Source organism: Lasioglossum baleicum, chromosome 11 (assembly GCF_051020765.1).
Source record: "Lasioglossum baleicum chromosome 11, iyLasBale1, whole genome shotgun sequence".
NCBI lineage: Eukaryota > Metazoa > Arthropoda > Insecta > Hymenoptera > Halictidae > Lasioglossum > Lasioglossum baleicum.
Window position 1 is genome coordinate 5632609 of NC_134939.1, and position 25849 is coordinate 5658457.

The window sequence follows — 25849 nt, forward strand, 5'->3', positions numbered from 1 at the left end:
CTTTTGTGCACAGGGGCCAGGCTAAATCGTCCTGATTTGGTCTCAACGCTGAGCCAAGCATTGCGTTAGCCCGTAACGTGTCGGGCTGGGGCTCGGCTAGCTGGGTCCGGCGGTGGGCTCGGGCAGACTGTGCTGTCGGGGTTGTTATGGAAAGTTTGGTCACATCGAATTTAATTTGTATGTCGAGACTCGATTAAAACGTTAATTTACTCACTGAGAACACGAACCCACAGATCTCTTTGCCGAAGGAGAATCGCCGTAATGCCACGCTTCTCTACAACCCCATGTCCGTGCGGGAATTGTCGAAGACCTACCGTAGCATTCCGTGGAAGGAATACTTCAACACTCTATTGGCGCCGAACCTTCAAGTCGATGATGACGAGGTCGTAATCGTCAGTGTTCCTAGCTACATCTCGAGCCTGGAGAAGCTATTGGCCAGCACACCGAAGAGGGTCCAAGCAAATTATGTGATGTGGAGGGCTGCTGCTTCGTCCGTGAGCTATCTGACCGAGGCGATCCGGAAAAGGCAGTTGCAATACTCGACGGCGTTGAGTGGTAGAACGGAAAGGGAACCTAGATGGAAGGAGTGTATCGATACCGTTTCCGGTAGCTTAGGCATCAGCGTCGGCGCCATGTATGTTAGGAAGTACTTCAAGGAGAACGCGAAGAAAAACGCTGTGGAGATGGTGGCTGATATTAGAGAAGAATTCACAGAGATACTGAAGGAAGTACGTTGAACTTTCGTCGAATTTTATTCTTTGTGCGATACCTATCTTGTCATTCTGTCAATATTGCAGAAGTCATATCTCCTTCTAATGAGGCAAGGCATGTGAAACCATTTTAATACTTGATTGCCACGTGCTTTACGTTGTTCAAACATTTCTACAGTATCACTACTAACACAATATGTTATATCAAAATTCTTGAGAGATATCTGATTAAAAATGCATTGTTATTATATCGACTCTGTTCGTATAAATACATGGCGAATGTACAGAAATAAACGGTAGAATGGTATCTTTTTGTAGCTTATTTAAAGCTATACTATATCTTTATCACAGCGATTAAAATATGTGTACCTTTATTGTTCTTGTAATCTCGGATCATTTCATGCCGCGATCGAAGAACATTACGCTGTCTCGTTTGACCCGTGCGATACGGAATAGATTAAACTATGCAACTAACACGATAATTTATACAAACAAAAATATTTTCTGCAGTGTATCTTTGACTCTACACTTTTTTCTCTTGATAAATATCTCGTAGTAATATATACATTACTTTCAACTTATCAAAATGATTAAAGAAAGTTTACGATTCCTTTCTTTTCTAATTCATACGAACAATTTTTGTTTTGCATATAGATCTACCGACTAGTTACAAGTAGAATTGTTAGATGTCACGTGTTAATAAGAGCCAGATAGACATTTCAGACTTGCTTCAATCATAACACACCGGTTCTCGAATCATTTTAATCATTTGACTGTTTTAAAATCCGTAGCCTACTATTTTGATAACAATGTTGAACGTTTCCGATCTTCCAGGTCGACTGGATGGATGAAGAGACGAGGAAGAGCGCACTGGACAAGGCAGCGTCCATGTCCAGTCATATTGCGTACCCGGACGAACTATTGGACGATAATAAACTCGAAGATTTCTACCAGAAACTTGAACTGACGACCGACAATTATTTAGAGGGAATCTTGAACTTGACTCTCTTCGGGGTGGAGTACTCGTTCGGAAAACTGAGAAAGCCCGTGAACAAAACTGACTGGATAACGCATGGGAGTCCGGCAATCGTGAACGCGTTCTATTCGTCGATCGAGAACAGTATTCGTGAGTATTTCGGAATATTAGATGATTACAAAAATTCGTGCCCGGCTTGCAAAATAAAACACACGCGGTTACATCTTTAAATAACAATGGTCCAATAACTTTGACCACCTAGAATTTTTCCGTTGTTTGTTTATCTTGATTTCTTTAAATGGAATATCCTCTACATCTTGAATCTCTGTATCCAATTTTACGTAGAGACCTAAGCCAGATACGTCCTAAACCTAATAGTCAGGAGATATCGTCGAAATAATATTCGATACACATTGTACGTATTACCTGAAGCCTAGCTGAAAATGATTTGCCCCGATACAGTTCTGTATACCTAAAATAAATAAATCTGTAAATGAAGTCTTGAGGTTCCAGAAATTGGACACGAACTTTTGTAATCAGATGTTCTAACAGAAATATGTATTAGAGATAATCACGTAACGCATTGTCCGCAGAATTTCCGGCTGGAATTCTACAAGGTGCGTTCTTCAACAACGACAGACCGAGGTACATGAATTACGGTGCCATCGGGTTCGTGATTGGTCACGAGATAACACACGGCTTCGACGACCAGGGCAGACAGTTTGATAAAGCAGGAAATCTCGTCGATTGGTGGGCGCCAGAGACAAAGGAAAAGTATCTTGAAAGAGCGGAGTGTATCATTCACCAATACGGAAACTACACCGTCGAAGATGTTGGCCTGAACGTAAGACACTTCCTCTGATACTATTTATTTATTGTTTATCTGTATTTAGTTCTTGCCTTTCGGTTTCCGACCAGCCTTCCGGCTTTACATTGTCTGTTATGACTCTAATGTCATCCTATTTACTCACTTCCTTTGATACATATTTTAGTGCTGCTTGTGCACGAACTATTTACGAATATTTGTTCGATAAAGAATTAACGGGCGTAGAATGCTGAAGCAGGCAACTTTTATCGTCTGTATTATGTAAACAGTACAGATCATAAATAATATCGGGCCAACTATGACGCAGATTTGTACCGAAAGAGGTCAAACTAGTGCATACACGGCACACTAGATAAACGCGGAAATGTAAACGAGGAAAGTGACCAAGCAGTAAATCCTAAATACTACGAATTATAAAATTGTTTGCCACTTCCAGAAGTTGATTTCTTTCATTTTTATCATATTATGCCGGATACCTCGGCAACTGTAGTGCAAACTAAAAGAGTATAGTACAAATTTCTTCATTGAAATCTTCGAAAAATTAGGTTTGAATAAATATACGATACACTGCATTTAACTATACATAATTTCTGATCAACTATAGGCAACACCGGGTTGTTCCACTTGCGAAAAAAAATTACAGATCTGAACTAGAAACTTTTATTAAAATCACAGTCTGAAAATCAATTTAGTAGCATGTCTTTCGTGGACTTGTTTGCTTACGATTGGGGTTGCTATTGTTGTTGGAGGATCTATTAAAAAGTTCTTAGCCACGTAATCACAGACTTTCAAAAATTATGGAGCAATTGCCGGTAGATAATGTGTTAAAGCATGTTCGTTTCTTGTTACCGTTTACAGTTAAATGGTATAAACACCCAAGGAGAGAACATAGCCGACAACGGTGGCATCAAAGAGGCGTATTTGGCGTACAGGAAATGGGTCGAGCGAAACAACAAGGAATCACGATTGCCAGGTCTTTCTTATACGCCAGAACAATTGTTCTGGATCAGTGCTGCGAACACCTGGTGCAGCAAGTACAGACCGGAAGCGATGAAACTCCGCATCACCACTGGATTCCATAGTCCAGGCAAATTCCGCGTCCTAGGACCGCTTTCAAACATGGAGGAGTTCTCGAAGGACTTCAACTGTCCTCTTGGTTCGAAGATGAACCCCGAAAAGAAGTGTGCGATCTGGTAAAAGCAGACCTTGAGGAAAAGTTGAACGATTACAGGAGTTAAGTAAGCGGCTACCATCGGTTAGACTTGTTCTTCAACATTTTGAAGAACATCGATGATCCAGCGGAGATGTTTCGAGGTTCTACGAAGTACCTCGATTTTGTCTGATCGAAAACTGTTATTGAACGAACTGTTATTGAGACCACCGTGAATCTTCATGGTATCCGTTCGAGGAGAATGCAACAGTGACGGTGGAACTTATTGGTGGAACTGATGGAATTCCATTTTTAAGGCGTAGTTGTACTATTCCAGGAAAAATCCTCACCTTCGTGAACAACTATTGAATTAACATGGTTGGCTACCGGTAACGGTACGCATCCACTATAACATTTGTTTATTAATACATAAGTCTTTTTTATAAGAGAAAGTTCGATGTGCAAATGAGTATTGTAAATAGGATTAACAGAAGAAAGGTATCTGGGATGGCGCGCCATGACAACTTTCAATTCTATAGAATTACGTTGGACAAACACAATCGGAAAACCTATAACGTTGGGTTCGAGTCGTCAAAGAAAAGCGTACACACGTTAAACTGTGATGATTTTATAGGAGCTGACAATAAATATTGACACGATCTTTTGGTTAAACCATTAAGGTGACGCGCACGAAAAAAAATACCGACAGGAATACATATAATTGTTAATTATATTTTCAAATGATATTGTTCTATCGACCTTACAAGTCAATGTGCTTTTTGCTATCTGTATAATGTTCGTTAGGCTCCGTTGAGCAGTATAAGGTTGTTGATTAGAGTTACCATTTTTAAGTACTTAGACGACGTAGTATTATTCGTAGTTTCTAAATAACACAATTACTCCACAGGCAACAAAACAAACAAACCTGTGATTACTTTTGTACCGTTTTTGCTTTTCTCATCTACGTATAGCAATCTTCCGCCTTGCGATGGTATCTCTGGAAATTGTAATTTCTTTGTTACCATTTTCTTCCAATGACAAATGTACCGCGTTTAACGTAGAACCGCGATACTCCTATTTATTGCAATACTGTATTATTTTAAGTTTAAATAGATGAATGTGTATTAAGTGTACTTGTTGAGCATAAAGTTTTAATATAAAAAGATCGAAGAAACGTTTTACCTGAAATTTTTGTTGTTGTGTAGATCTAATCCGTTAAATAATAATAAATTAAACATTTTGTAAGAAAAGTGATGCTTAAAAAAAAGTTTACTTTGAAGAGGAAACAACGCTTTTATTTTTGATTGTGTTGCTTTTTGTTATCCATTTTTGTTTAAGGATAGAGTAAGATGTTTTTTCTTGTTATAGAATCTTCAGTAATTGAAATCGATAATAGCTATAGTCGGAACGGAAAATGAATAATCTATATAGAACAAAGAATTTTTTATGAAATCAATTTTGTAGTCTGTTATATTTATTTAGAATGTAATTTTCTATAAAAAATTGATTGTTGCGAATTTAAAAAAAAACGAAAGATATGAAAAATCACATAAGTATTATGTATAGTTCACATTCAAAATTAAAACGAATGAAATTTTTTGTTTCATACAACTATTAAGAATAATTTATATTAGATGCGATTTATGATACACAACTACAACATGTAACATTTTAATTGATGGATGTCCATACACTGCTTCTAAAATTAATAATTATGAACTCGATTCAAAGCTAATTTATAAGAACACGATCTTAAAATAAAATATTCGAATTCTATTACTGTTTTATTACAAATCAAATAGAATACAATATTTGCTGAAGTATTGTGTAGTACAAAGTCATATCATTCATAATTTTCTTTGACATTTTCCCAACATATTTTATTATGTAACATGATTCAAGTAACGAATGCAAAAGCTTATTGCATATTATTTATTTTCAAAATAAAGGATGCTAAAAATATAAATCGATACATTGTCACATTATACAACCACGAATGGTATCACTTTAAATTAAAACTGACAGAAAATTGTAACACCAGAAGCAGAAACCTCTTTTTAAAAAAATTGATCTCGTCTAATGTAAGTACACATCTATATTAATACTATCAATAGTCAACTGAATATACCTTATCTTGCCTTTATAAAATATTGAAAATTGATGTTGTATACTTCATTGTTTTCTGCTACTGGTGTTATAATTACAAAACAGTTACGTAGCTCTTCTACAGATGCCAATGATCAAAGTTTAAAGTTTCATTAGTTAATTATTTTACGGTTGTGGCTTCGACCAATCTACATTTAGAATAAGATGGTCGTAACCATAACCGTTAAGTGTAGCAATAGCTTTTGCAGCTTCTATTCTAAATTTAAAGTGGACATATGCGAATCCTTTACAAAGATTGGTTTGTTTATCTTTAGGAAGATAAAATTTGTTAATTGTTCCAAATGGTTTGACAAGCTCATCTAAATCTGTATCTGTAGTACTTTCTGATAAATTGGAGATACGAATGGTAGTAATATCGTCGCGTCTTTGCATTTGCATTGCATCCCCTCGTTTGTTGCCACTGTCACGCATACTAGGCGGAACATATTTGCTACCTTGAGGCTTCAATTCAGCTACGGCACCAGGAGCACCAGGAGCACCAGCGCTAATAAGTGGTTTCTTGTCATCTGGTACTTTTCCTGAAAAGTCAATCTCATAGTAAACAAGGTTTACAGATTTTTAAATATTTACATTGATAGTAACGAGCATACCTCCAGCAAGAACTGTATCTTTGTAAGGACACTTTGAAGTCCAGTGATCTCCATTACAGTTACGGCATTTAACCACACCTTTGTCACCCATATTTTTCAATTTATCAAGATTATCTTCTTCAACCTTATTTTCTTCTTCCTTGCTAGAAATGAACTGCATAAATACATCTTCACCGCCAACTGTAGTAGCAGGATTGGGTCCAGGCCTGTCATCCACAGAATCTCCAAATTTAGCCCAATTTTTGCGTACAGCAATGGTCTTCGAAACTATACGTCTTTCTATTTTATAAGTCCGAACAACTTTGACTTTTTTATTGTCTTGATTATACTTGTATTCAGTGAGAATCTTGAATCCATTTTCATAAGTTTCAGATGACGGTGGCAATGCTGCTACTTCTTCTTCCACTTCATCAGCCCAACTGGACTTTACGTCTGCTACTGGCATCTTCGAAGCTTATTTGACTAAAAAAGAATTATCCATTATAGTATTTTTGTAAAGGATCAAGGTGGTATGTATTCACCGAACAACATTTATTTTCGTATTTAAAAACAAACCAATTGTACCAAATACATATGTGACAGACGTGATACGATAATTTATAGGTTAAGTATCTAATCGATTATTAAATCCAATTAGAACAAGCTTTTCACATGGCTTAGAATATGTAGAACATGAAAACTCACTAAAAGGAAATAAAGTGATGAAAAGAAGTAACACCAACAAAGATTGAAATACAGTTGTTGTATACAATGAATGTTACGATTAAACACGTTTACGATACGAAAAGGGAAATGTGATTTAAGTATAGAAAAAGCGATATTTCATTGAAATTATGTTACCGTAAATCGTTGGAATGTTAAGAAATCAGGGAAAAATCGAGACTAACACAAACACTCTGCAGAAAGTTGACAGGAAAGCAGGACCTCTCTTACAAGAACGAAAATTAGTCGAAATGGAGGAATTTCCGCATGTGATACTCGGCGTGTCAGCAACTCTGGCGTTAGTTTTGGGAAACACGAATGCTCCGAAATTAATGGCGACGTCTAGCGTTGTCGTGTTCACTGTAAAAAAATAATGTTTTCCGGAGCCGAGTTTCGATTGTGTGTAAAAAGGTGTTAACAAAACTAAAAACGAACGTAATCCAATTCCGCACGAAAGCAAAAGAGTAATCGTGATAATGGACCAGGCACCTGCAGGTAAGAAACGAATGTTATGATCTGGCGGTTCGGTAAAACACGGTCTTGCACATTCCCTCTCGAAACGAGCATATTAACAATCTTTTTTTTCTGATTAATCGTAATGTCTGTGAATTATGATTTTAGCATTTTAGTTAGTCAGAATTCAAGATTCGTGAGTTTTGACACAGCGCAAGTAACAGAACATATTCGGAAAAGAAAAAGGCTAGATTCTAGATAGTAGGTTATGTAAACCTGTGCAACACACATTAGATTACCGCTATAAAATTATTCGATCAATGAATTAAATTATCCACAGACAGAGATACTTCGTAGAAACATTCACGAAATGACAATCTTCAAAACAGATTCAATATTTCAGGTTACGATGGGCTGATTTAGGACTGCGTACTTTAAAAAATAAGAGATCCTATTTCAGTACTGTATTTAAATATGTATTGCCATTCATACTATAATACTTGTTTAAGTGATCGCACGCGCACACACGACCGACATACTAATTCTGCTGATTTTGGTATAATACCTAGATACAGAGTTACGGAACATCATAGACAAACTGGCACAGTTTGTGGCTCGCAATGGACCCGAGTTCGAGCAGATGACGAAAAACAAGCAGAAGGACAACCCAAAGTTTGGTTTCCTGTTCGGTGGAGAGCACTTCAACTACTATCAGTACAAAGTGACTACAGAGCAAGCCAGTAAGTGGGATACAGCCCCTTAACAGCTACAACAATTGAGAAGCATAATGGCCATGCTTTATTCAACGAAACGAGGAATGACTTTGAAAAAGAGATACGGGTGAGCTTACGTAGCGTAAATGAATATCGTACATACACAGTTTCTTGCACGTTAAAAGCCGTGACACTTAGCGGTATTATACATACTGCGATAATAGCTAACGACTTATGTACAGAGAGGGAAAGTGGATAAATCAATGTTTAGAGAAACTTTTAACGTCTTGGTTACAGTCTACGTTTTCAAAGAGTACTCATACATGCCACACTAATTTCAATGTCAAGATTAAGTAACGTTATGGACGTTTATTATACGAGCATATGGTTTTACAGCTCGATCAAGCATCTCTGGGACTCTCGCGGGAATATTTGTCGCATGGTTTCGGTGAAAAAATCGTGCAAGCATACTATAGCTACATGGTGGACATCGCTACCATTTTGGGCAGCGATAAGGCCACGGCAAAGACGGAATTGGAGCAATCGCTGGAGTTCGAGATGAAACTTGCTAACGTAAGTTTCGGAAGCAACAATTCCCCTGTGAAACCATTGAACTTTGTTTTCAATTGAAATTTTACTTTTCATCAGTCACGTGTAAGATGGAGTAAACACATAGAAAATAATGGGGATCATTTTCAACATTTTAATGTGTTTTTTCGTGCCGAAATTAATTTGTATACCTATTATATTCTACTTATTTGCTACTGCTATCAGTAACTATTGAGAATATTATTCTCTAATAGCACTGTCCAACAAATTTCAACTTTTTTTATGTTTCCTAATTACTGTTGGGTGGCTTTTATAGAGTTTTTTGCGCTGCTTCCGAATCTGCCCTCAATTTTTCTCCTATACGAACAGTTTTTTAGAAACATGGCTTTGAAAAAAGAACATATTTTTCAACTTTAAACAAATATTGTGATGTTATAAAAGATATTGAATTGTTCTGTTGAATTGTTTAAACATGTTTAGACAAATATAGATAAATATTGGATATCACTGTATTCGGGGAAGTCTACAGAAACTTTTGCTGTAAAGAACAATTCAATATCTTTTATAATAACATCACAATATTTGTTTAACGTTGAAAAATATGTATTTTTTCCACAGCCATGTTTCTCAAAAACTGTGTGTCTAGGAGAAAAGGTAAGGACAGGTTCGGAATCAGCGCAAAAAACTCTATAAGAACCACCCGACAGTAATTGTGGAACAAATTTGGTGTTGGACAGTGTAGTTATCATTAGACCGCGGATCTTTATCCAAAATAAAACTTTTTAATAATTTCAGTACATTGAAAGGATACAACAATATTCTCAAATTCTTCTATTGTCTTCACAATTTGATCATAAATGCATAAAATCCACAGTCTACTTATCATTCATTGCAAAATACACCTAATCAGTCAAAATGAAGTATATTTTATCAGATGGTGAATTCTCAGTGAAAATAATTTTATAATTAATAAAGTCAAATTAATTTTATACACTTTGTTACTTAAAGTCATAATACACAGCATAACACTCAAAGACAAATTTTCTTCTGTTAAATTGTTTTGATATTTTGTAAAGAGGAGATGCATTGCATATCACAAAACATTTTAAAAAGGAAAATAAGCAACGAACCAAACGCTGATAACAAACGTATTAAAAGAATAGTGGGTTAACCACATGACGTACAAAGCTGTCACAAATACATCATTTCTTGCGCCATTACAAATATTGCCGCAAAATATTGTTTAATATTCACGGAAAACATTACTCAGACCAGCAACATGTTATTTGTTATGGAAAGTTTGGTCACATCGAATTTAATTTGTATGTCGAGACTCGATTAAAACGTTAATTTACTCACTGAAAACACGAACCCACAGATCTCTTTGCCGAAGGAGAAACGCCGTAACGCCACGCTTCTCTACAACCCCATGTCCGTGCGGGAATTGTCGAAGACCTACCGTAGCATTCCGTGGAAGGAATACTTCAACACTCTATTGGCGCCGAACCTTCAAGTCGACGATGACGAGGTCGTAATCGTCAGTGTTCCTAGCTACATCTCGAGCCTGGAGAAGCTATTGGCCAGCACACCGAAGAGGGTCCAAGCAAATTATGTGATGTGGAGGGCTGCTGCTTCGTCCGTGAGCTATCTGACCGAGGCGATCCGGAAAAGGCAGTTGTAATACTCGACGGCGTTGAGTGGTAGAACGGAAAGGGAACCTAGATGGAAGGAGTGTATCGATACCGTTTCCGGTAGCTTAGGCATCAGCGTCGGCGCCATGTATGTTAGGAAGTACTTCAAGGAGAACGCGAAGAAAAACGCTGTGGAGATGGTGGCTGATATTAGAGAAGAATTCACAGAGATACTGAAGGAAGTACGTTGAACTTATTGAACGTATTTGGCGTACAGGAAATGGGTCGAGCGAAACAACAAGGAATCACGATTGCCAGGTCTTTCTTATACGCCAGAACAATTGTTCTGGATCAGTGCTGCGAACACCTGGTGCAGCAAGTACAGACCGGAAGCGATGAAACTCCGCATCACCACTGGATTCCATAGTCCAGGCAAATTCCGCGTCCTAGAACCGCTTTCAAACATGGAGGAGTTCTCGAAGGACTTCAACTGTCCTCTTGGTTCGAAGATGAACCCCGAAAAGAAGTGTGCGATCTGGTAAAAGCAGACCTTGAGGAAAAGTTGAACGATTACAGGAGTTAAGTAAGCGGCTACCATCGGTTAGACTTGTTCTTCAACATTTTGAAGAACATCGATGATCCAGCGGAGATGTTTCGAGGTTCTACGAAGTACCTCGATTTTGTCTGATCGAAAACTGTTATTGAACGAACTGTTATTGAGACCACCGTGAATCTTCATGGTATCCGTTCGAGGAGAATGCAACAGTGACGGTGGAACTTATTGGTGGAACTGATGGAATTCCATTTTTAAGGCGTAGTTGTACTATTCCAGGAAAAATCCTCACCTTCGTGAACAACTATTGAATTAACATGGTTGGCTACCGGTAACGGTACGCATCCACTATAACATTTGTTTATTAATACATAAGTCTTTTTTATAAGAGAAAGTTCGATGTGCAAATGAGTATTGTAAATAGGATTAACAGAAGAAAGGTATCTGGGATGGCGCGCCATGACAACTTTCAATTCTATAGAATTACGTTGGACAAACACAATCGGAAAACCTATAACGTTGGGTTCGAGTCGTCAAAGAAAAGCGTACACACGTTAAACTGTGATGATTTTATAGGAGCTGACAATAAATATTGACACGATCTTTTGGTTAAACCATTAAGGTGACGCGCACGAAAAAAAATACCGACAGGAATACATATAATTGTTAATTATATTTTCAAATGATATTGTTCTATCGACCTTACAAGTCAATGTGCTTTTTGCTATCTGTATAATGTTCGTTAGGCTCCGTTGAGCAGTATAAGGTTGTTGATTAGAGTTACCATTTTTAAGTACTTAGACGACGTAGTATTATTCGTAGTTTCTAAATAACACAATTACTCCACAGGCAACAAAACAAACAAACCTGTGATTACTTTTGTACCGTTTTTGCTTTTCTCATCTACGTATAGCAATCTTCCGCCTTGCGATGGTATCTCTGGAAATTGTAATTTCTTTGTTACCATTTTCTTCCAATGACAAATGTACCGCGTTTAACGTAGAACCGCGATACTCCTATTTATTGCAATACTGTATTATTTTAAGTTTAAATAGATGAATGTGTATTAAGTGTACTTGTTGAGCATAAAGTTTTAATATAAAAAGATCGAAGAAACGTTTTACCTGAAATTTTTGTTGTTGTGTAGATCTAATCCGTTAAATAATAATAAATAAACATTTTGTAAGAAAAGTGATGCTTAAAAAAAAGTTTACTTTGAAGAGGAAACAACGCTTTTATTTTTGATTGTGTTGCTTTTTGTTATCCATTTTTGTTTAAGGATAGAGTAAGATGTTTTTTCTTGTTATAGAATCTTCAGTAATTGAAATCGATAATAGCTATAGTCGGAACGGAAAATGAATAATCTATATAGAGCAAAGAATTTTTTATGAAATCACTTTTGTAGTCTGTTATATTTATTTAGAATCTAATTTTCTATAAAAAATTGATTGTTGCGAATTTAAAAAAAAACGAAAGATATGAAAAATCACATAAGTATCATGTATAATTCACATTCAAAATTAAAACGAATGAAATTTTTTGTTTCATACAACTATTAAAAATAATTTATATTAGATGCGATTTATGATACACAACTACAACATGTAACATTTTAATTGATGGATGTCCATACACTGCTTCTAAAAATAATAATTATGAACTCGATTCAAAGCTAATTTATAAGAACACGATCTTAAAATAAAATATTCGAATTCTATTACTGTTTTATTACAAATCAAATAGAATACAATATTTGCTGAAGTATTGTGTAGTACAAAGTCATATCATTCATAATTTTCTTTGACATTTTCCCAACATATTTTATTATGTAACATGATTCAAGTAACGAATGCAAAAGCTTATTGCATATTATTTATTTTCAAAATAAAGAATGCTAAAAATATAAATCGATACATTGTCACATTATACAACCACGAATGGTATCACTTTAAATTAAAACTGACAGAAAATTGTAACACCAGAAGCAGAAACCTCTTTTTAAAAAAATTGATCTCGTCTAATGTAAGTACACATCTATATTAATACTATCAATAGTCAACTGAATATACCTTATCTTGCCTTTATAAAATATTGAAAATTGATGTTGTATACTTCATTGTTTTCTGCTACTGGTGTTATAATTACAAAACAGTTACGTAGCTCTTCTACAGATGCCAATGATCAAAGTTTAAAGTTTGATTAGTTAATTATTTTACGTTTGTGGCTTCGACCAATCTACATTTAGAATAAGATGGTCGTAACCATAACCGTTAAGTGTAGCAATAGCTTTTGCAGCTTCCATTCTAAATTTAAAGTGGACATATGCGAATCCTTTACAAAGATTGGTTTGTTTATCTTTAGGAAGATAAAATTTGTTAATTGTTCCAAATGGTTTGACAAGCTCATCTAAATCTGTATCTGTAGTACTTTCTGATAAATTGGAGATTCGAATGGTAGTAATATCGTCGCGTCTTTGCATTTGCATTGCATCCCCTCGTTTGTTGCCACCGTCACGCATACTAGGCGGAACATATTTGCTACCTTGAGGCTTCAATTCAGCTACGGCACCAGGAGCACCAGGAGCACCAGCGCTAATAAGCGGTTTCTTGTCATCTGGTACTTTTCCTGAAAAGTCAATCTCATAGTAAACAAGGTTTACAGATTTTTAAATATTTACATTGATAGTAACGAGCATACCTCCAGCAAGAACTGTATCTTTGTAAGGACACTTTGAAGTCCAGTGATCTCCATTACAGTTACGGCATTTAACCACACCTTTGTCACCCATATTTTTCAATTTATCAAGATTATCTTCTTCAACCTTATTTTCTTCTTCCTTGCTAGAAATGAACTGCATAAATACATCTTCACCGCCAACTGTAGTAGCAGGATTGGGTCCAGGCCTGTCATCCACAGAATCTCCAAATTTAGCCCAATTTTTGCGTACAGCAATGGTCTTCGAAACTATACGTCTTTCTATTTTATAAGTCCGAACAACTTTGACTTTTTTATTGTCTTGATTATACTTGTATTCAGTGAGAATCTTGAATCCATTTTCATAAGTTTCAGATGACGGTGGCAATGCTGCTACTTCTTCTTCCACTTCATCAGCCCAACTGGACTTTACGTCTGCTACTGGCATCTTCGAAGCTTATTTGACTAAAAAAGAATTATCCATTATAGTATTTTTGTAAAGGATCAAGGTGGTATGTATTCACCGAACAACATTTATTTTCGTATTTAAAAACAAACCAATTGTACCAAATACATATGTGACAGACGTGATACGATAATTTATAGGTTAAGTATCTAATCGATTATTAAATCCAATTAGAACAAGCTTTTCACATGGCTTAGAATATGTAGAACATGAAAACTCACTAAAAGGAAATAAAGTGATGAAAAGAAGTAACACCAACAAAGATTGAAATACAGTTGTTGTATACAATGAATGTTACGATTAAACACGTTTACGATACGAAAAGGGAAATGTGATTTAAGTATAGAAAAAGCGATATTTCATTGAAATTATGTTACCGTAAATCGTTGGAATGTTAAGAAATCAGGGAAAAATCGAGACTAACACAAACACTCTGCAGAAAGTTGACAGGAAAGCAGGACCTCTCTTACAAGAACGAAAATTAGTCGAAATGGAGGAATTTCCGCATGTGATACTCGGCGTGTCAGCAACTCTGGCGTTAGTTTTGGGAAACACGAATGCTCCGAAATTAATGGCGACGTCTAGCGTTGTCGTGTTCACTGTAAAAAAATAATGTTTTCCGGAGCCGAGTTTCGATTGTGTGTAAAAAGGTGTTAACAAAACTAAAAACGAACGTAATCCAATTCCGCACGAAAGCAAAAGAGTAATCGTGATAATGGACCAGGCACCTGCAGGTAAGAAACGAATGTTATGATCTGGCGGTTCGGTAAAACACGGTCTTGCACATTCCCTCTCGAAACGAGCATATTAACAATCTTTTTTTTCTGATTAATCGTAATGTCTGTGAATTATGATTTTAGCATTTTAGTTAGTCAGAATTCAAGATTCGTGAGTTTTGACACAGCGCAAGTAACAGAACATATTCGGAAAAGAAAAAGGCTAGATTCTAGATAGTAGGTTATGTAAACCTGTGCAACACACATTAGATTACCGCTATAAAATTATTCGATCAATGAATTAAATTATCCACAGACAGAGATACTTCGTAGAAACATTCACGAAATGACAATCTTCAAAACAGATTCAATATTTCAGGTTACGATGGGCTGATTTAGGACTGCGTACTTTAAAAAATAAGAGATCCTATTTCAGTACTGTATTTAAATATGTATTGCCATTCATACTATAATACTTGTTTAAGTGATCGCACGCGCACACACGACCGACATACTAATTCTGCTGATTTTGGTATAATACCTAGATACAGAGTTACGGAACATCATAGACAAACTGGCACAGTTTGTGGCTCGCAATGGACCCGAGTTCGAGCAGATGACGAAAAACAAGCAGAAGGACAACCCAAAGTTTGGTTTCCTGTTCGGTGGAGAGCACTTCAACTACTATCAGTACAAAGTGACTACAGAGCAAGCCAGTAAGTGGGATACAGCCCCTTAACAGCTACAACAATTGAGAAGCATAATGGCCATGCTTTATTCAACGAAACGAGGAATGACTTTGAAAAAGAGATACGGGTGAAAGGGTCTGAATTCGTCATTGCGAATGTACAAAACTATTATTCATCGAATATCAGCACTTCATTTCAAGATTTTGGGATTGCTATTTATTAAGCAGAATGCTTTAGCTAAAGACATATTCTATTTCTTGGCAATGGTGATTTTAAGAAGATGTAGTTTTAAGATTCTTACTGAAGCTTATCTAATACGGACTACATTGTCAATATATTGCTTCAATCTATATGGGAACTGTAATCCATCTGCAATAACTATATGCCCTGTAATGCCCTAGTACTATAAAAAAAAGCTAAAAATATATGTATATATATGTATATATGTATATATAGAAAAAAAACAGGGAAAGAATATAGTGTTCCCAAAAGACTTATTGAATTTTCACAATATACTTCTCTCATAAATGCCAAGAATTTTATTATGCACTGGTAGAAGATAAGACTCAACAGAAATTGGACTATTTGTATACTTTTTCAATATCCATTGAAGGAATCAAACATCTTACAATAATCCACCGTCATTCGTTTACAGTTTTAAAGCAAAAAGGAATAAATCCAATGCAAAATGCAGACCCACGTTTAAACGTTTCGCAGCAGCAGCAAACAGCCGCTACCGTCGCGCAGCCACTGAATAACGTCAATCTTGCACCTGGCCTAAATACTCAGAACAATGGATTGAACCCAGTAGTGGGAATTGGACCAGTTGGGAATCAAGCTGGTCCCGTTATACCTGGAGTACCTGGACAAATTGGAGGATCAGGAAATGCAGGACCACCGATCGGACCAGTCCCTGGTGCTATGGGAAGTGTGAATCCACCGATTGCTGGAGTTACACAACCGGTTAACATTGGCGGTCCCCCCGGATGGCTTCAGAATGAACTAGCAAATCTGCAATCGCAGCAAACCACGCTACAGGAACAAGTTAGACAATCAGAACAAAATCTGGCTGCACAACATGCTGCATTGATGGCACAACAACAAGGAAGGGTTGAAGATGCTGTTAGACAAGCTCAAGATACAGCTTTGCAAAACAGTGCACAAAGCACAAGCACAGATCTCGCTGCGTTCGATGCAGTATTACAACCTATTATCGATAGCTGCACAAAAGATAGCATAAGTGCGGGAAAAGCCTGGATACTGCAGAATTCCGTTACTCCACAAAGTAATCAAGTTGTCGCGGATCATTTGCTGAAAAAGTATGTATATCTTAAAACTGTTGTCGCATGATTTCGAGAGTACACGAAATAGTCTCGGTATAACGAATATTATTTATTTCAGAGTAATTCAAGCAACAAATTTTAGTCATAAACTTCACATTATCTATTTGGTGAATGATGTCCTGCATCATTGGTAAGTATGATGATACTTAGTAACAAATCATTTGCGGATTACATGCTTCGGATGATTGTAAAAATTAAGTGCTCTACGAATATTCACATTTCTTACGTCATAAGTGTGTTTTATGATACAATGAATATCAACCATCAACTCCATTACAATAGAATCTATAGTTTGTTGAGGTGTGCGAGAACCCGTAAATGTCGGGTACCCGATGGTCGAGACGAGTCGGGTTCTCGAATATATCGGGAATAATTGTCCCCGAAAATTGTCGAGAAACCTGATACATTCGAGAACCCGAAAATTCTCGGGTATCTCGATATATTTAAGAATCTCGAAATTTTCGAGAACCCATCCTGATCCCGACTAAAACTCTCGACCCGTCCCGACTCGACATTTTCGGATTTTTACACACCTCTGATAGTTTGTTAAAGTTTGACAACTTCCACAAAATGTTTGTGCACGTTATTTAAACTTAAACTTCTTTAGTGCAAGAAAAAAATCTATGGATCTTCGCAAGGCAATGGAAAGTGTTGTTGTTCCCATGTTCTGTAACACTTCACTAGCTGCATCAGAAGAACAACTTAATAAATTAAATAAACTGCTAAGTTTGTGGGAGTCAAAAAATAATTACTTTGATGAAGGAATTATAGATAAGTTAAAGCAACCAAGCGCATCTTGGTCTGAATATCAAGCTAATCTGGTGGCACAACATGCCAGTGCTATTACTCCAATCACAACGTCCACGAAGCAGACTTTCGATAATTATCAAGCTCAACATCAAGCGTTCGTTACTCATGCATTGCGACAAATTCAAAATATTGAGCAACAAAAGATAGCGATTGACCAACAACTGAAAGCCCCGCCACCGCCACCACCGCCTCAACTGGTATGTCTCTAATCCGAATTAAATATTAGTTTATGAACTATGAAAGTGATAAAACACGAAGATAAATATTTTACAGAATCAGCAGAACATGCCTATGCCACCTAGTCATTCCGCTCCCACAGCTCCGATAGGCACAGATGTAAATTTCAGTCAACCACCTCCTGGATGGGGGGGTGTACCACCTGGAACCGATCCACCACCGTTCACAAACGTTCCATTACCGGACTTTTCGAAACCTCCGCCTGGATTTGGTCCGCCGCCTGTTATACATGAGCCATCCGTTGAAGATTTAATGCCTAGTATGCCTTACTATGAACTTCCTGCTGGTTTGATGGTACCTCTGATTAAATTAGAAGACGCTGAATACAAACCATTAGATCCAGACGCTATTAGACTGCCACCGCCTGCCCCACCGAGCGAACGGCTAGTAGCGGCTGTGGAAGCATTCTACGCGCCGCCAAACCATGACTCACCACGCGACAGGTAACATTCAAATAGATATCATTTTCAATTTCAATCTAAACCATAATGGACACCTTGAAAACCGAATATATATTTTTATTCTAGTGACGGATGGGAGAAGTTAGGTTTATACGAGTATTATAAAGCAAAGAATGCTGCACGTAAACGTAAGGAAGAGGATATCGTAGGCGGTATAAGACAAAAATCGAAATCACCATCGCCGATTTTGAGGCCGAGATCGAAAAGTCCTAGCCCACCAAAGAAACGGTACCGAAGTAAATCGAGAAGTAGATCGCGGTCAAGATCGAGAGGTAGAAGCAGATCCAGATCACCAGCAACTAATCACAGGCGCAATAGTCGGAATAGCAACCACAATAACAGAAGTAGGAGGAGAAGGAATAGCAACAAAGATCGAAGTCCTGATAGACGGTTGGATAGGCAAGATCGAAGTCCAACGCCGCCCAGCTTCCTGTGAGTAATATATATTATTAATAAACTGTGAATTTTTTTTTTATATAAAACAAAAATCGTCTGCGTCAATTGCAAGCAACAGAAGTTTGTTTCTTTTAATAATTTGAACGTATAACATTATATGTTCAATATGTCGTTTTATAACTACGTTTCGTAGTTGATTTATTATGGTTTATTATTTGAATGTCTCGTTTCAGTGGATCCACTTACAGTAAAGCACCTCAAGAAATTGGTATAGATGAAAGTAACAAAGGCCATCAGTTGCTCAAGAAAATGGGGTGGGGTGGTGCAGGACTTGGTGCCAATGAACAGGGTATCGAAGCTCCTATTTCAGGAGGTGAAATTAGAGATAAAAATGATCAATATAAGGGTGTCGGTATTAATCTAAATGATCCGTACGAGAACTTTAGAAAAAGTAAAGGTCAAGCATTTATAACTAGAATGAAAGCGAGGGCGGAAGAACGTGCCGAAGAAAGAGGCGAACGGGACTGAATATAACCAAGTAATATAATGAAATTGTGTATAATCATTTTGACGAAAGATATAAATATCGCGTACAGTGTATATCCACGTGGTTACATGATCGACACAATTCTAGGACGGTTAATCGTGTGATTCCATCGTGCAAAGTCCCGCACTACAGCCGGTGAGGATTGATTTTCGAGAATCGATTATATCATTATTCGAGTATCATTGAAGTGCATTTTGATAACAGTTTCTCGCTTGATTACAGAAATGTTACACAGTAATTGTTTATCATTGAAATTGCCAAAGCATGCATACGAGTGTTATGTAGTTTTACGTTCTCGATCGGAATAACGATCGATTATTTTATAATATTTGAGACGTAGGAGTGTACGTAATTTCGCGATGAAATGTCGATCATGATCGACACCGGATACAAATCTTTTATCTGTATAGTCCGATACGAGGAAGATACAATGAATGAATGGATGGAAAAGAAGGACAATTATTTATAAATGATGGTTGCTTGTTAGTTATATAAATATGAGACAAGATCACCGTAACTTTTGCGATACCGAGAGTGCACCAGGGAGTGACTGTTATTTACTACATCAACTTTCTGCATGGTGCAACAAAAGAACAATTTTATACATCCCCTGTACATTGTGTACAAAAACCTTCGGCAAGATAACCGCTAAATAATAATAATAATGATAATAATAATAATAGATGAATTGTCTGTTAATAATTTGTTTAAATCGATGATAAATATTAACTTTAAACATACCAAGAGGACCGATTAATCGTATTTAAACAAAAAGAAACTGTCATCTAAGGAATCAAAGTCGACCAATTGCGCAGTTTATCGTCCATTACGAACATAAGCATACGCTTACGTTTTAATTGTATCCATCAATAAGTCGCGTACCAAAAGTTCGTTATTCTCCCATTTCAAATGATAAACTAATTGACTAAACGTTAATCGAGCGATCCTACCCTGTCGACGTACGGGAATAAGAGAACGCGTGTCGTGTGCAAGCGTTGTCTGCACGTGAGAAACGCGAAACTAAGAAGAAGAAGAAAAAGTACTTGTATCTAGCAAATTAATAAATGATTATATTGGATACATAAGAATAACCCGGTGGACGTGAGTGCTGTGCGTTCGGTGACGATAAGAGGCGAGCAAGAAAAACTAAAACTGTCGAGGAACGCGAGAGTAATTAGATTAACCACGACTTGATTGCGTGCACAAAGTACACTGGAACTCCGTCGAACTTCCAGTGCAAAGCAGAAAACTCGAAGGAAAATGAATTTAATTGGTTTTCAGATATCTCGAAATAATAGGGTTTCTTTTCGATTATTTTTGTAACGCGCTTTATCGCCGATTATATATGACGTGTGTGTACGCGGATCGGAGCAAAATGAAAAAATCTCGGTAACTGGCTGAGAACGGCTCGACGGCCGACGACATTGTTAATCGTCGGTTGCCTTCTTGAACTCCCCCAGCAGCAGTCGATATCGAAACCGAATAAATCCAACAACGAACCGGTTTCGCAGCGATAACAGCCAGAATGCTCGCTTGGTGGCGTCAACAAAGCTGCGGACTGGTGTGCGCGTTCATACAGGCATCCCGCAAGGTCGACGAAGCTCCGATATTCTTTTTACATCACGTGATATTTTTCATTCGTGCGTTCGTGCACGAGAGTCTTGCACGAAACGAATATAGAAAACTTTTACGAAGGCGTCGAAGTTTCGATATAGAAGCCTCTGTATGTATATATTTTAGATAACGAGAGAGAGACGGATGCGCTTCGGGCCGAGTTCTCACAAGTTTCGATTTTGATTCGCGTTATTACATGCCCTCTGCAGACGTAATATACGTTGATAACGGTTCTCGAAATTCTCAAAGATAACTAATTTTAAATCCAGCATCAGGATCCATAAACATGTTCGTTACGATCGTGACTCCGCAATATCTGCTACGCTTCGTAGGAGACAGCTATATCTGAAGCAAAGGTCACTGATAGGGCGGGAACGTAACGCTGGTATTTCGATGTGCCACGAAGGCAAGTACTTCTTTTCGTGCCGTGCACGTAGGACAAGTTTCGAGACGCAAGCAGACTTCGAATTCCCTACGCGACCGATAAGTGGACGATTTAATAAGAAAACTTAGCTGCGAAGAGACTACGCTACGATCAGATAGCAACGGCCGGCGAACCTGTCGGGAAACAAGTGATACCATGTTGCAAAATCAATTGTAAACGCGACAATGAAATTGCTGCGTTTCGTATCGGAAGATGACTATATTTTCAAGAACCGCCTACTTACCGTTCACGGGAAACGATATTACGTACATACGTGCGTGCATGTATGGACTCGATTGACTGATGCATCACGTTTAAGCAAAACGTGACAGAGCGGAGAAGTATGCGACGATAAAGAGTAGATTACGTTAACGATTTGGCAGGGCACGTAGCCATCGGGTGCACACGCTCGCTGAAACGGTTATGTCTAGAACGTAGTTTTTAAGTTTGCAAAACTATTCTTAGAACCGAGTGCCGACTATCGAAAGAAAATAGGAAATAAGAGAATGATTCCTTTTGTTGCCGCCTTCCTCAACCGAGGCATCAAATTTTTTAAACGTTTCGAATATATCTCGTACATTTTAACAAAGTGTTCAGTTCATTTTTACACGGCTCCTATCTCTAAAACGCCTACAAATGCCAATATCGATTGTAGAAAAATCAACATTAAATTTCGATCTGTTTTTTGCAGATGAACTAGTTGAACATTTCTGAAGTCTTCTTGCATGAACCGTCGATTTCGAGAAAATCGAATTTGAATATTCGTGCGTGTTGAATAGCATTTAAAATATAACTGCATTAGTTTGCCCGATCATTACTCACCATTTCCACTTGCAAACATGGCGGGCAAATGTTCAAAATCAATTTTCTCGAAAAGAAATATTCGCAAGATTACAACTGTACCCTCTGTCATTTTAAATTCTCGTTACATTGATAAAACGGGTAACTACTTTTAAAAACAGTACAAGTTTTATAATAACGTCAACATTGATATGTGAATAGGACGCATATGAAAAATCCATTGAAAAGAGCAACGTGAAACGGAAAGTTCGTCAAATCACGAGCTGAATACGAGGTGACATACTAGACGTCGAACTTTTTGTCTCCATCGAAGTCTACGATCGTTCGCTGCCAGCCACAAGTAGCAGGCGTCGCGTATTATTTTACCCTTGTTTGTCAGGATTTTTCACGGACGACGTCAAATTAGAACGACTCGCCGTCGACTCTCCTTGTTGCGTCCATAGATCCTTATAAAGACACATGGCGATCTTGTCGATCAATTACGACACGCCGCGACATTCTACATAATGTTGTGTGTGCGGACTCAATGGAAAAACAGTTGTTGAAAGTGTAGATAGTGAGGGAAAAAAGGACACAGTGGGAGCTGCAAATTAGCACTTTAGAGGAGGGAATGCATAATCGGTTACAAGGAGAACAATTCAATTTTCCCATTCAACTCTGCTTATCGATTTCAGGTGAACATGCCACCTTTCGAAAGCCTGCATAAATCACGCTCTGTCACAGGTGACCTCATAATCGTCACGCAGCAACCGGATCTTGCACTCGGGACGCGTATTCGGGCCGGAAGTGGACCCTGTAGGGGGTAGCTTTAAATAGTCACTTGCCATGGTGATTTCCATGTACGTAGGCGTCGATAACGAAAATCCATCGTCTATATCAGAAGAAGTTTCTGGACGGTCTATTTTTAGACTGTAGATAACGAACCCTCCCATGGTTAGCTGTGACTTATAATGTAGATACAGGGTTTTATCTGAACTACACTTATTTTTCACATCAACTTCTCAATTAATTTTCGCTCTGGAAGTTGACACATTATCTATCGTCGTTTATACATAATCCATGGCTACTGAATTTTAGCTCCGCAAGATTGAAAGCCCATTTTCCATGGCCAAGAACTTTTTAATGAAACCTCCAACAGTTCCCGAGCAACGTAACCTAATAAAAAGAGGATTTTCAAGCATCCTTTTAAAATTTAGTAAGTTGCTATTGGATGAAGTCTTAAGAACACAAAGACGGAAACTAATAAGTTGTCCTAGCAACATGTGGCTGGTAAAAATTTATTTAAAATGTGAAGATCATAAAAGGACCTAGAAACACCAAGATAGTACACAGTGTATTCAGGATGAACAGGATGCTCGATTTCTTTGCGGGGGAAGAGCGAAATGTAGCAAGAGGTGAAATTAGCAACGTTTCTAACGTACCCAATTAGCCTGGGCAAGGATCGCGGGATATACATATATCGAGATCAATCTACGGTGTCGTTATAAATTTCAGGGGATCTAAAAGCAATACGCAAACGCATCCAGGATTGAGCGTAGAGGATGCACGCTTTCTCCGAGGGAAACGAGGTGAGATTAGCAACGTCTCGAACGTTCCCAATTATTCTCGGCAAGGATCGCGGGATTGCCCTCTGGAGATCGGTGGACGGTGTCGTTAGGAGTTGTTACAGCTGGTTGTGCTGGTGGAAGGTCTTCGAGCAGGTTTTCGTCCTCTTTCCCGTGGTGTTCTCTTTCTCCGGGAACGAAACGGTGCACGCAAAGGGATGCCACAGTGGTCGGCATACCTCGGCGTGGCAGGCAAAGAGCGAAGAGAGAAAACGGGTAAGCTCGACTCGTGAACTAGAGAGAAACGTGGTGCACTCGCGGGTCCAGCGCCGCGGTGGGAAAAAGAGAATGAGACAACAACGATGAGACACTCTGAGTGTCTAAGAAAGAGGGAATGATTGTACCGCGTTACATTCAACGTGATTGAGAGAAGGGCACGCCTCGGCCGCCGCCGAGTCACGCGCTCGACCACGCGTTTACTCTTACCGACACGTGCATGCAATGTGTCCGACCGCGCGCGCTGGACAGAACAGAAACTGGTTATTTTGCGCCACGGTGTGCAATGACATCTCTCCTGAGCGTTGCTCCGTTATGGACGTCGAATCAGGAACGACACACCACCCAGCTGTATCAGCGCGATGTGCAATCGCGCTTTGAAAATCCTCGCGTTTTTACGCGATTCTGTTTAGATAATGCAACGCCCCATTGTGCAACAGAGCTGTATCGTTGACCGATCGTTGATATAAGACTTTAACAGGTGATAGGTAGACATATTTTGTGTCCATGTGTGACCGAGATATTTTCAGAGGCGATTATTTATTAGGATGATGATGGGAAAGTAACTTCAGTTTTGAATTTATTGGCAATTTGTTATTTCATTTAATGAGTTATGTAATGATCGAATGAATCTCATCTAACTCTGTTGGATGCAACAGGAGTTGAATGAAAGTGCAAAGCCGTGTCCTTAAATCTCTTTGATGTCTTCACTTTGTATTTTATCTATTCATATTTATTATAGATTGCATAAAATCCACAGTCTAGCAGTGGCCATGAAGGCACTTCTTCCTCAAAAATGTCCTAAAAAGTTTCAAAAATTTTTCTCGTAGATGAAATTACCATAGATTTGAAGGTGGAAGCCTCCTCTTTACAATGACACCTCAAAAATTGATGCACGATTTTTTTCTCTGTTTTATGGAACAAAAATGAGGAATAAGTTCGGTGCAGAATCGCTAGATCAGGGGAATTGACTTGAGGTGAATAAGTTACCCTCTTTCTGCCAGAACCGGATTAGTCACGTGACATTGTGACACAAGCACGATAGCTACTTGCACATTAAAATCCCAAAATAACGGGGATATATTTTTTAAAATTGTGATTGACGTTTACGCATAATATTATGTGTCCTGAAGTAGATACAAGCGTTCGTGATAAATTAATTATCGGTTTGTTCTTATTTTACGTTCACTAAAATAAACAGCCTATCGCGTGAAATTATTTGATCAAGTCCACGGCAAACAAAATTATTTTATTCTTTTGTTGAAAAGATCGAATACTTGAATGTTTATGCAATCGAATAAGAATAGTAAACTAGCTGTCGTAAAATCTACGCTTTCTTTCGCGATCTGATATTTTCCATTATTGTGGTGTGATGGCGGCTAAATGCTACGGTCGGGATCGTATTTCCTTTGGTGGTTAAGATTGATCGTCGTTGATTCGTAACGAGGGAACTTAAAATAGAGCGTGTGATAGAGCAACGCAGCCAGTCGGATCTACTCGAGTACAATGAAAAGCAAAGAAATCCCGTTCGTGGGATTTTCAGGTTCAAGTACATATACGACGCTTCTTGGGAACGCGCGGACCTATCGGGATTTCTTCTCCGCAGGATCCGAGAACTATCCAGGGCTAGAAGGGAACACCGTTACGGCTATAATTATGCTCGGAGCGAGCGAATGTTCTAATTTGCCAAGGACAAACGAGCGGACATTTCTGCGAGACGTGATTTTCAGACGATAATCGAGGGGAAGCACCTCGATGCACCGCGATGCAATCACCATGACGTAATTGCTTTCACGTGCCCTCTCCCGACCC

At 38.0% G+C, this 25849-nt stretch overlaps 5 protein-coding genes across 10 annotated transcripts in view; 3 read left to right on the forward strand and 2 right to left on the reverse strand.

Annotated features, from left to right (window-relative positions):
- Nep2 (M13 family metallopeptidase neprilysin 2) overlaps window positions 1-4836 on the forward strand; it is a 32686-nt gene extending 27850 nt beyond the window's left edge. For both annotated transcript variants that reach the window (XM_076433854.1, XM_076433855.1), the window contains exons 7-10: window positions 234-728; window positions 1545-1836; window positions 2280-2530; window positions 3371-4836. In XM_076433854.1, the coding sequence (XP_076289969.1) occupies window positions 234-728; window positions 1545-1836; window positions 2280-2530; window positions 3371-3709 (1377 nt within the window). In that variant the 3' untranslated portion in view covers window positions 3710-4836. The remainder of the gene's footprint in view (window positions 1-233; window positions 729-1544; window positions 1837-2279; window positions 2531-3370) is intronic.
- LOC143213734 (eukaryotic translation initiation factor 3 subunit G-like) lies at window positions 4271-6863 on the reverse strand. Its single transcript, XM_076433865.1, has 2 exons — window positions 6419-6863; window positions 4271-6346 (listed from the first exon to the last, which is right to left on the reverse strand). Exons 1-2 carry the CDS (start codon window positions 6861-6863, stop codon window positions 5934-5936), a joined length of 858 nt encoding a protein of 285 aa, XP_076289980.1. The 3' UTR covers window positions 4271-5933.
- Window positions 6672-18171, reverse strand: LOC143213733 (eukaryotic translation initiation factor 3 subunit G-like). 3 transcript variants are annotated; one of them, XM_076433864.1, is made up of 4 exons: window positions 18027-18171; window positions 13717-14178; window positions 7306-13644; window positions 6672-6880 (listed from the first exon to the last, which is right to left on the reverse strand). In XM_076433864.1, exons 2-3 carry the CDS (start codon window positions 14159-14161, stop codon window positions 13232-13234), a joined length of 858 nt encoding a protein of 285 aa, XP_076289979.1. In that variant the 5' UTR covers window positions 14162-14178; window positions 18027-18171; the 3' UTR covers window positions 6672-6880; window positions 7306-13231. The 3 variants fall into 3 exon arrangements, with proteins under 3 accessions (XP_076289979.1, XP_076289978.1, XP_076289976.1); XM_076433863.1 differs by lacking the exon at window positions 18027-18171 and adding an exon at window positions 14604-14762; XM_076433861.1 differs by lacking the exon at window positions 18027-18171 and adding an exon at window positions 14557-14717.
- Window positions 8272-10516, forward strand: LOC143213735 (neprilysin-2-like). Its single transcript, XM_076433866.1, has 3 exons — window positions 8272-8413; window positions 8683-8859; window positions 10214-10516. Exons 2-3 carry the CDS (start codon window positions 8767-8769, stop codon window positions 10514-10516), a joined length of 396 nt encoding a protein of 131 aa, XP_076289981.1. The 5' UTR covers window positions 8272-8413; window positions 8683-8766.
- Scaf6 (SR-related CTD associated factor 6) lies at window positions 14698-21049 on the forward strand. Of its 3 annotated transcripts, XR_013010022.1 has the most exons (9): window positions 14698-14913; window positions 15441-15611; window positions 16240-16903; window positions 16986-17057; window positions 17535-17934; window positions 18011-18417; window positions 18502-18867; window positions 19065-19513; window positions 19601-21049. XR_013010022.1 is itself a non-coding variant. In XM_076433851.1 (8 exons), the coding sequence occupies exons 1-8, from the start codon at window positions 14895-14897 to the stop codon at window positions 19357-19359; spliced, it is 2394 nt and encodes a 797-aa protein (XP_076289966.1). In that variant the 5' UTR covers window positions 14698-14894; the 3' UTR covers window positions 19360-21049. The 3 variants fall into 3 exon arrangements, 2 of the variants coding, with proteins under 2 accessions (XP_076289966.1, XP_076289967.1); XM_076433851.1 differs by having other exon boundaries at window positions 19065-21049; XM_076433852.1 differs by lacking the exon at window positions 14698-14913 and having other exon boundaries at window positions 15470-15611; window positions 16302-16903; window positions 19065-21049.
- Window positions 21050-25849: the final 4800 nt, after the last annotated feature.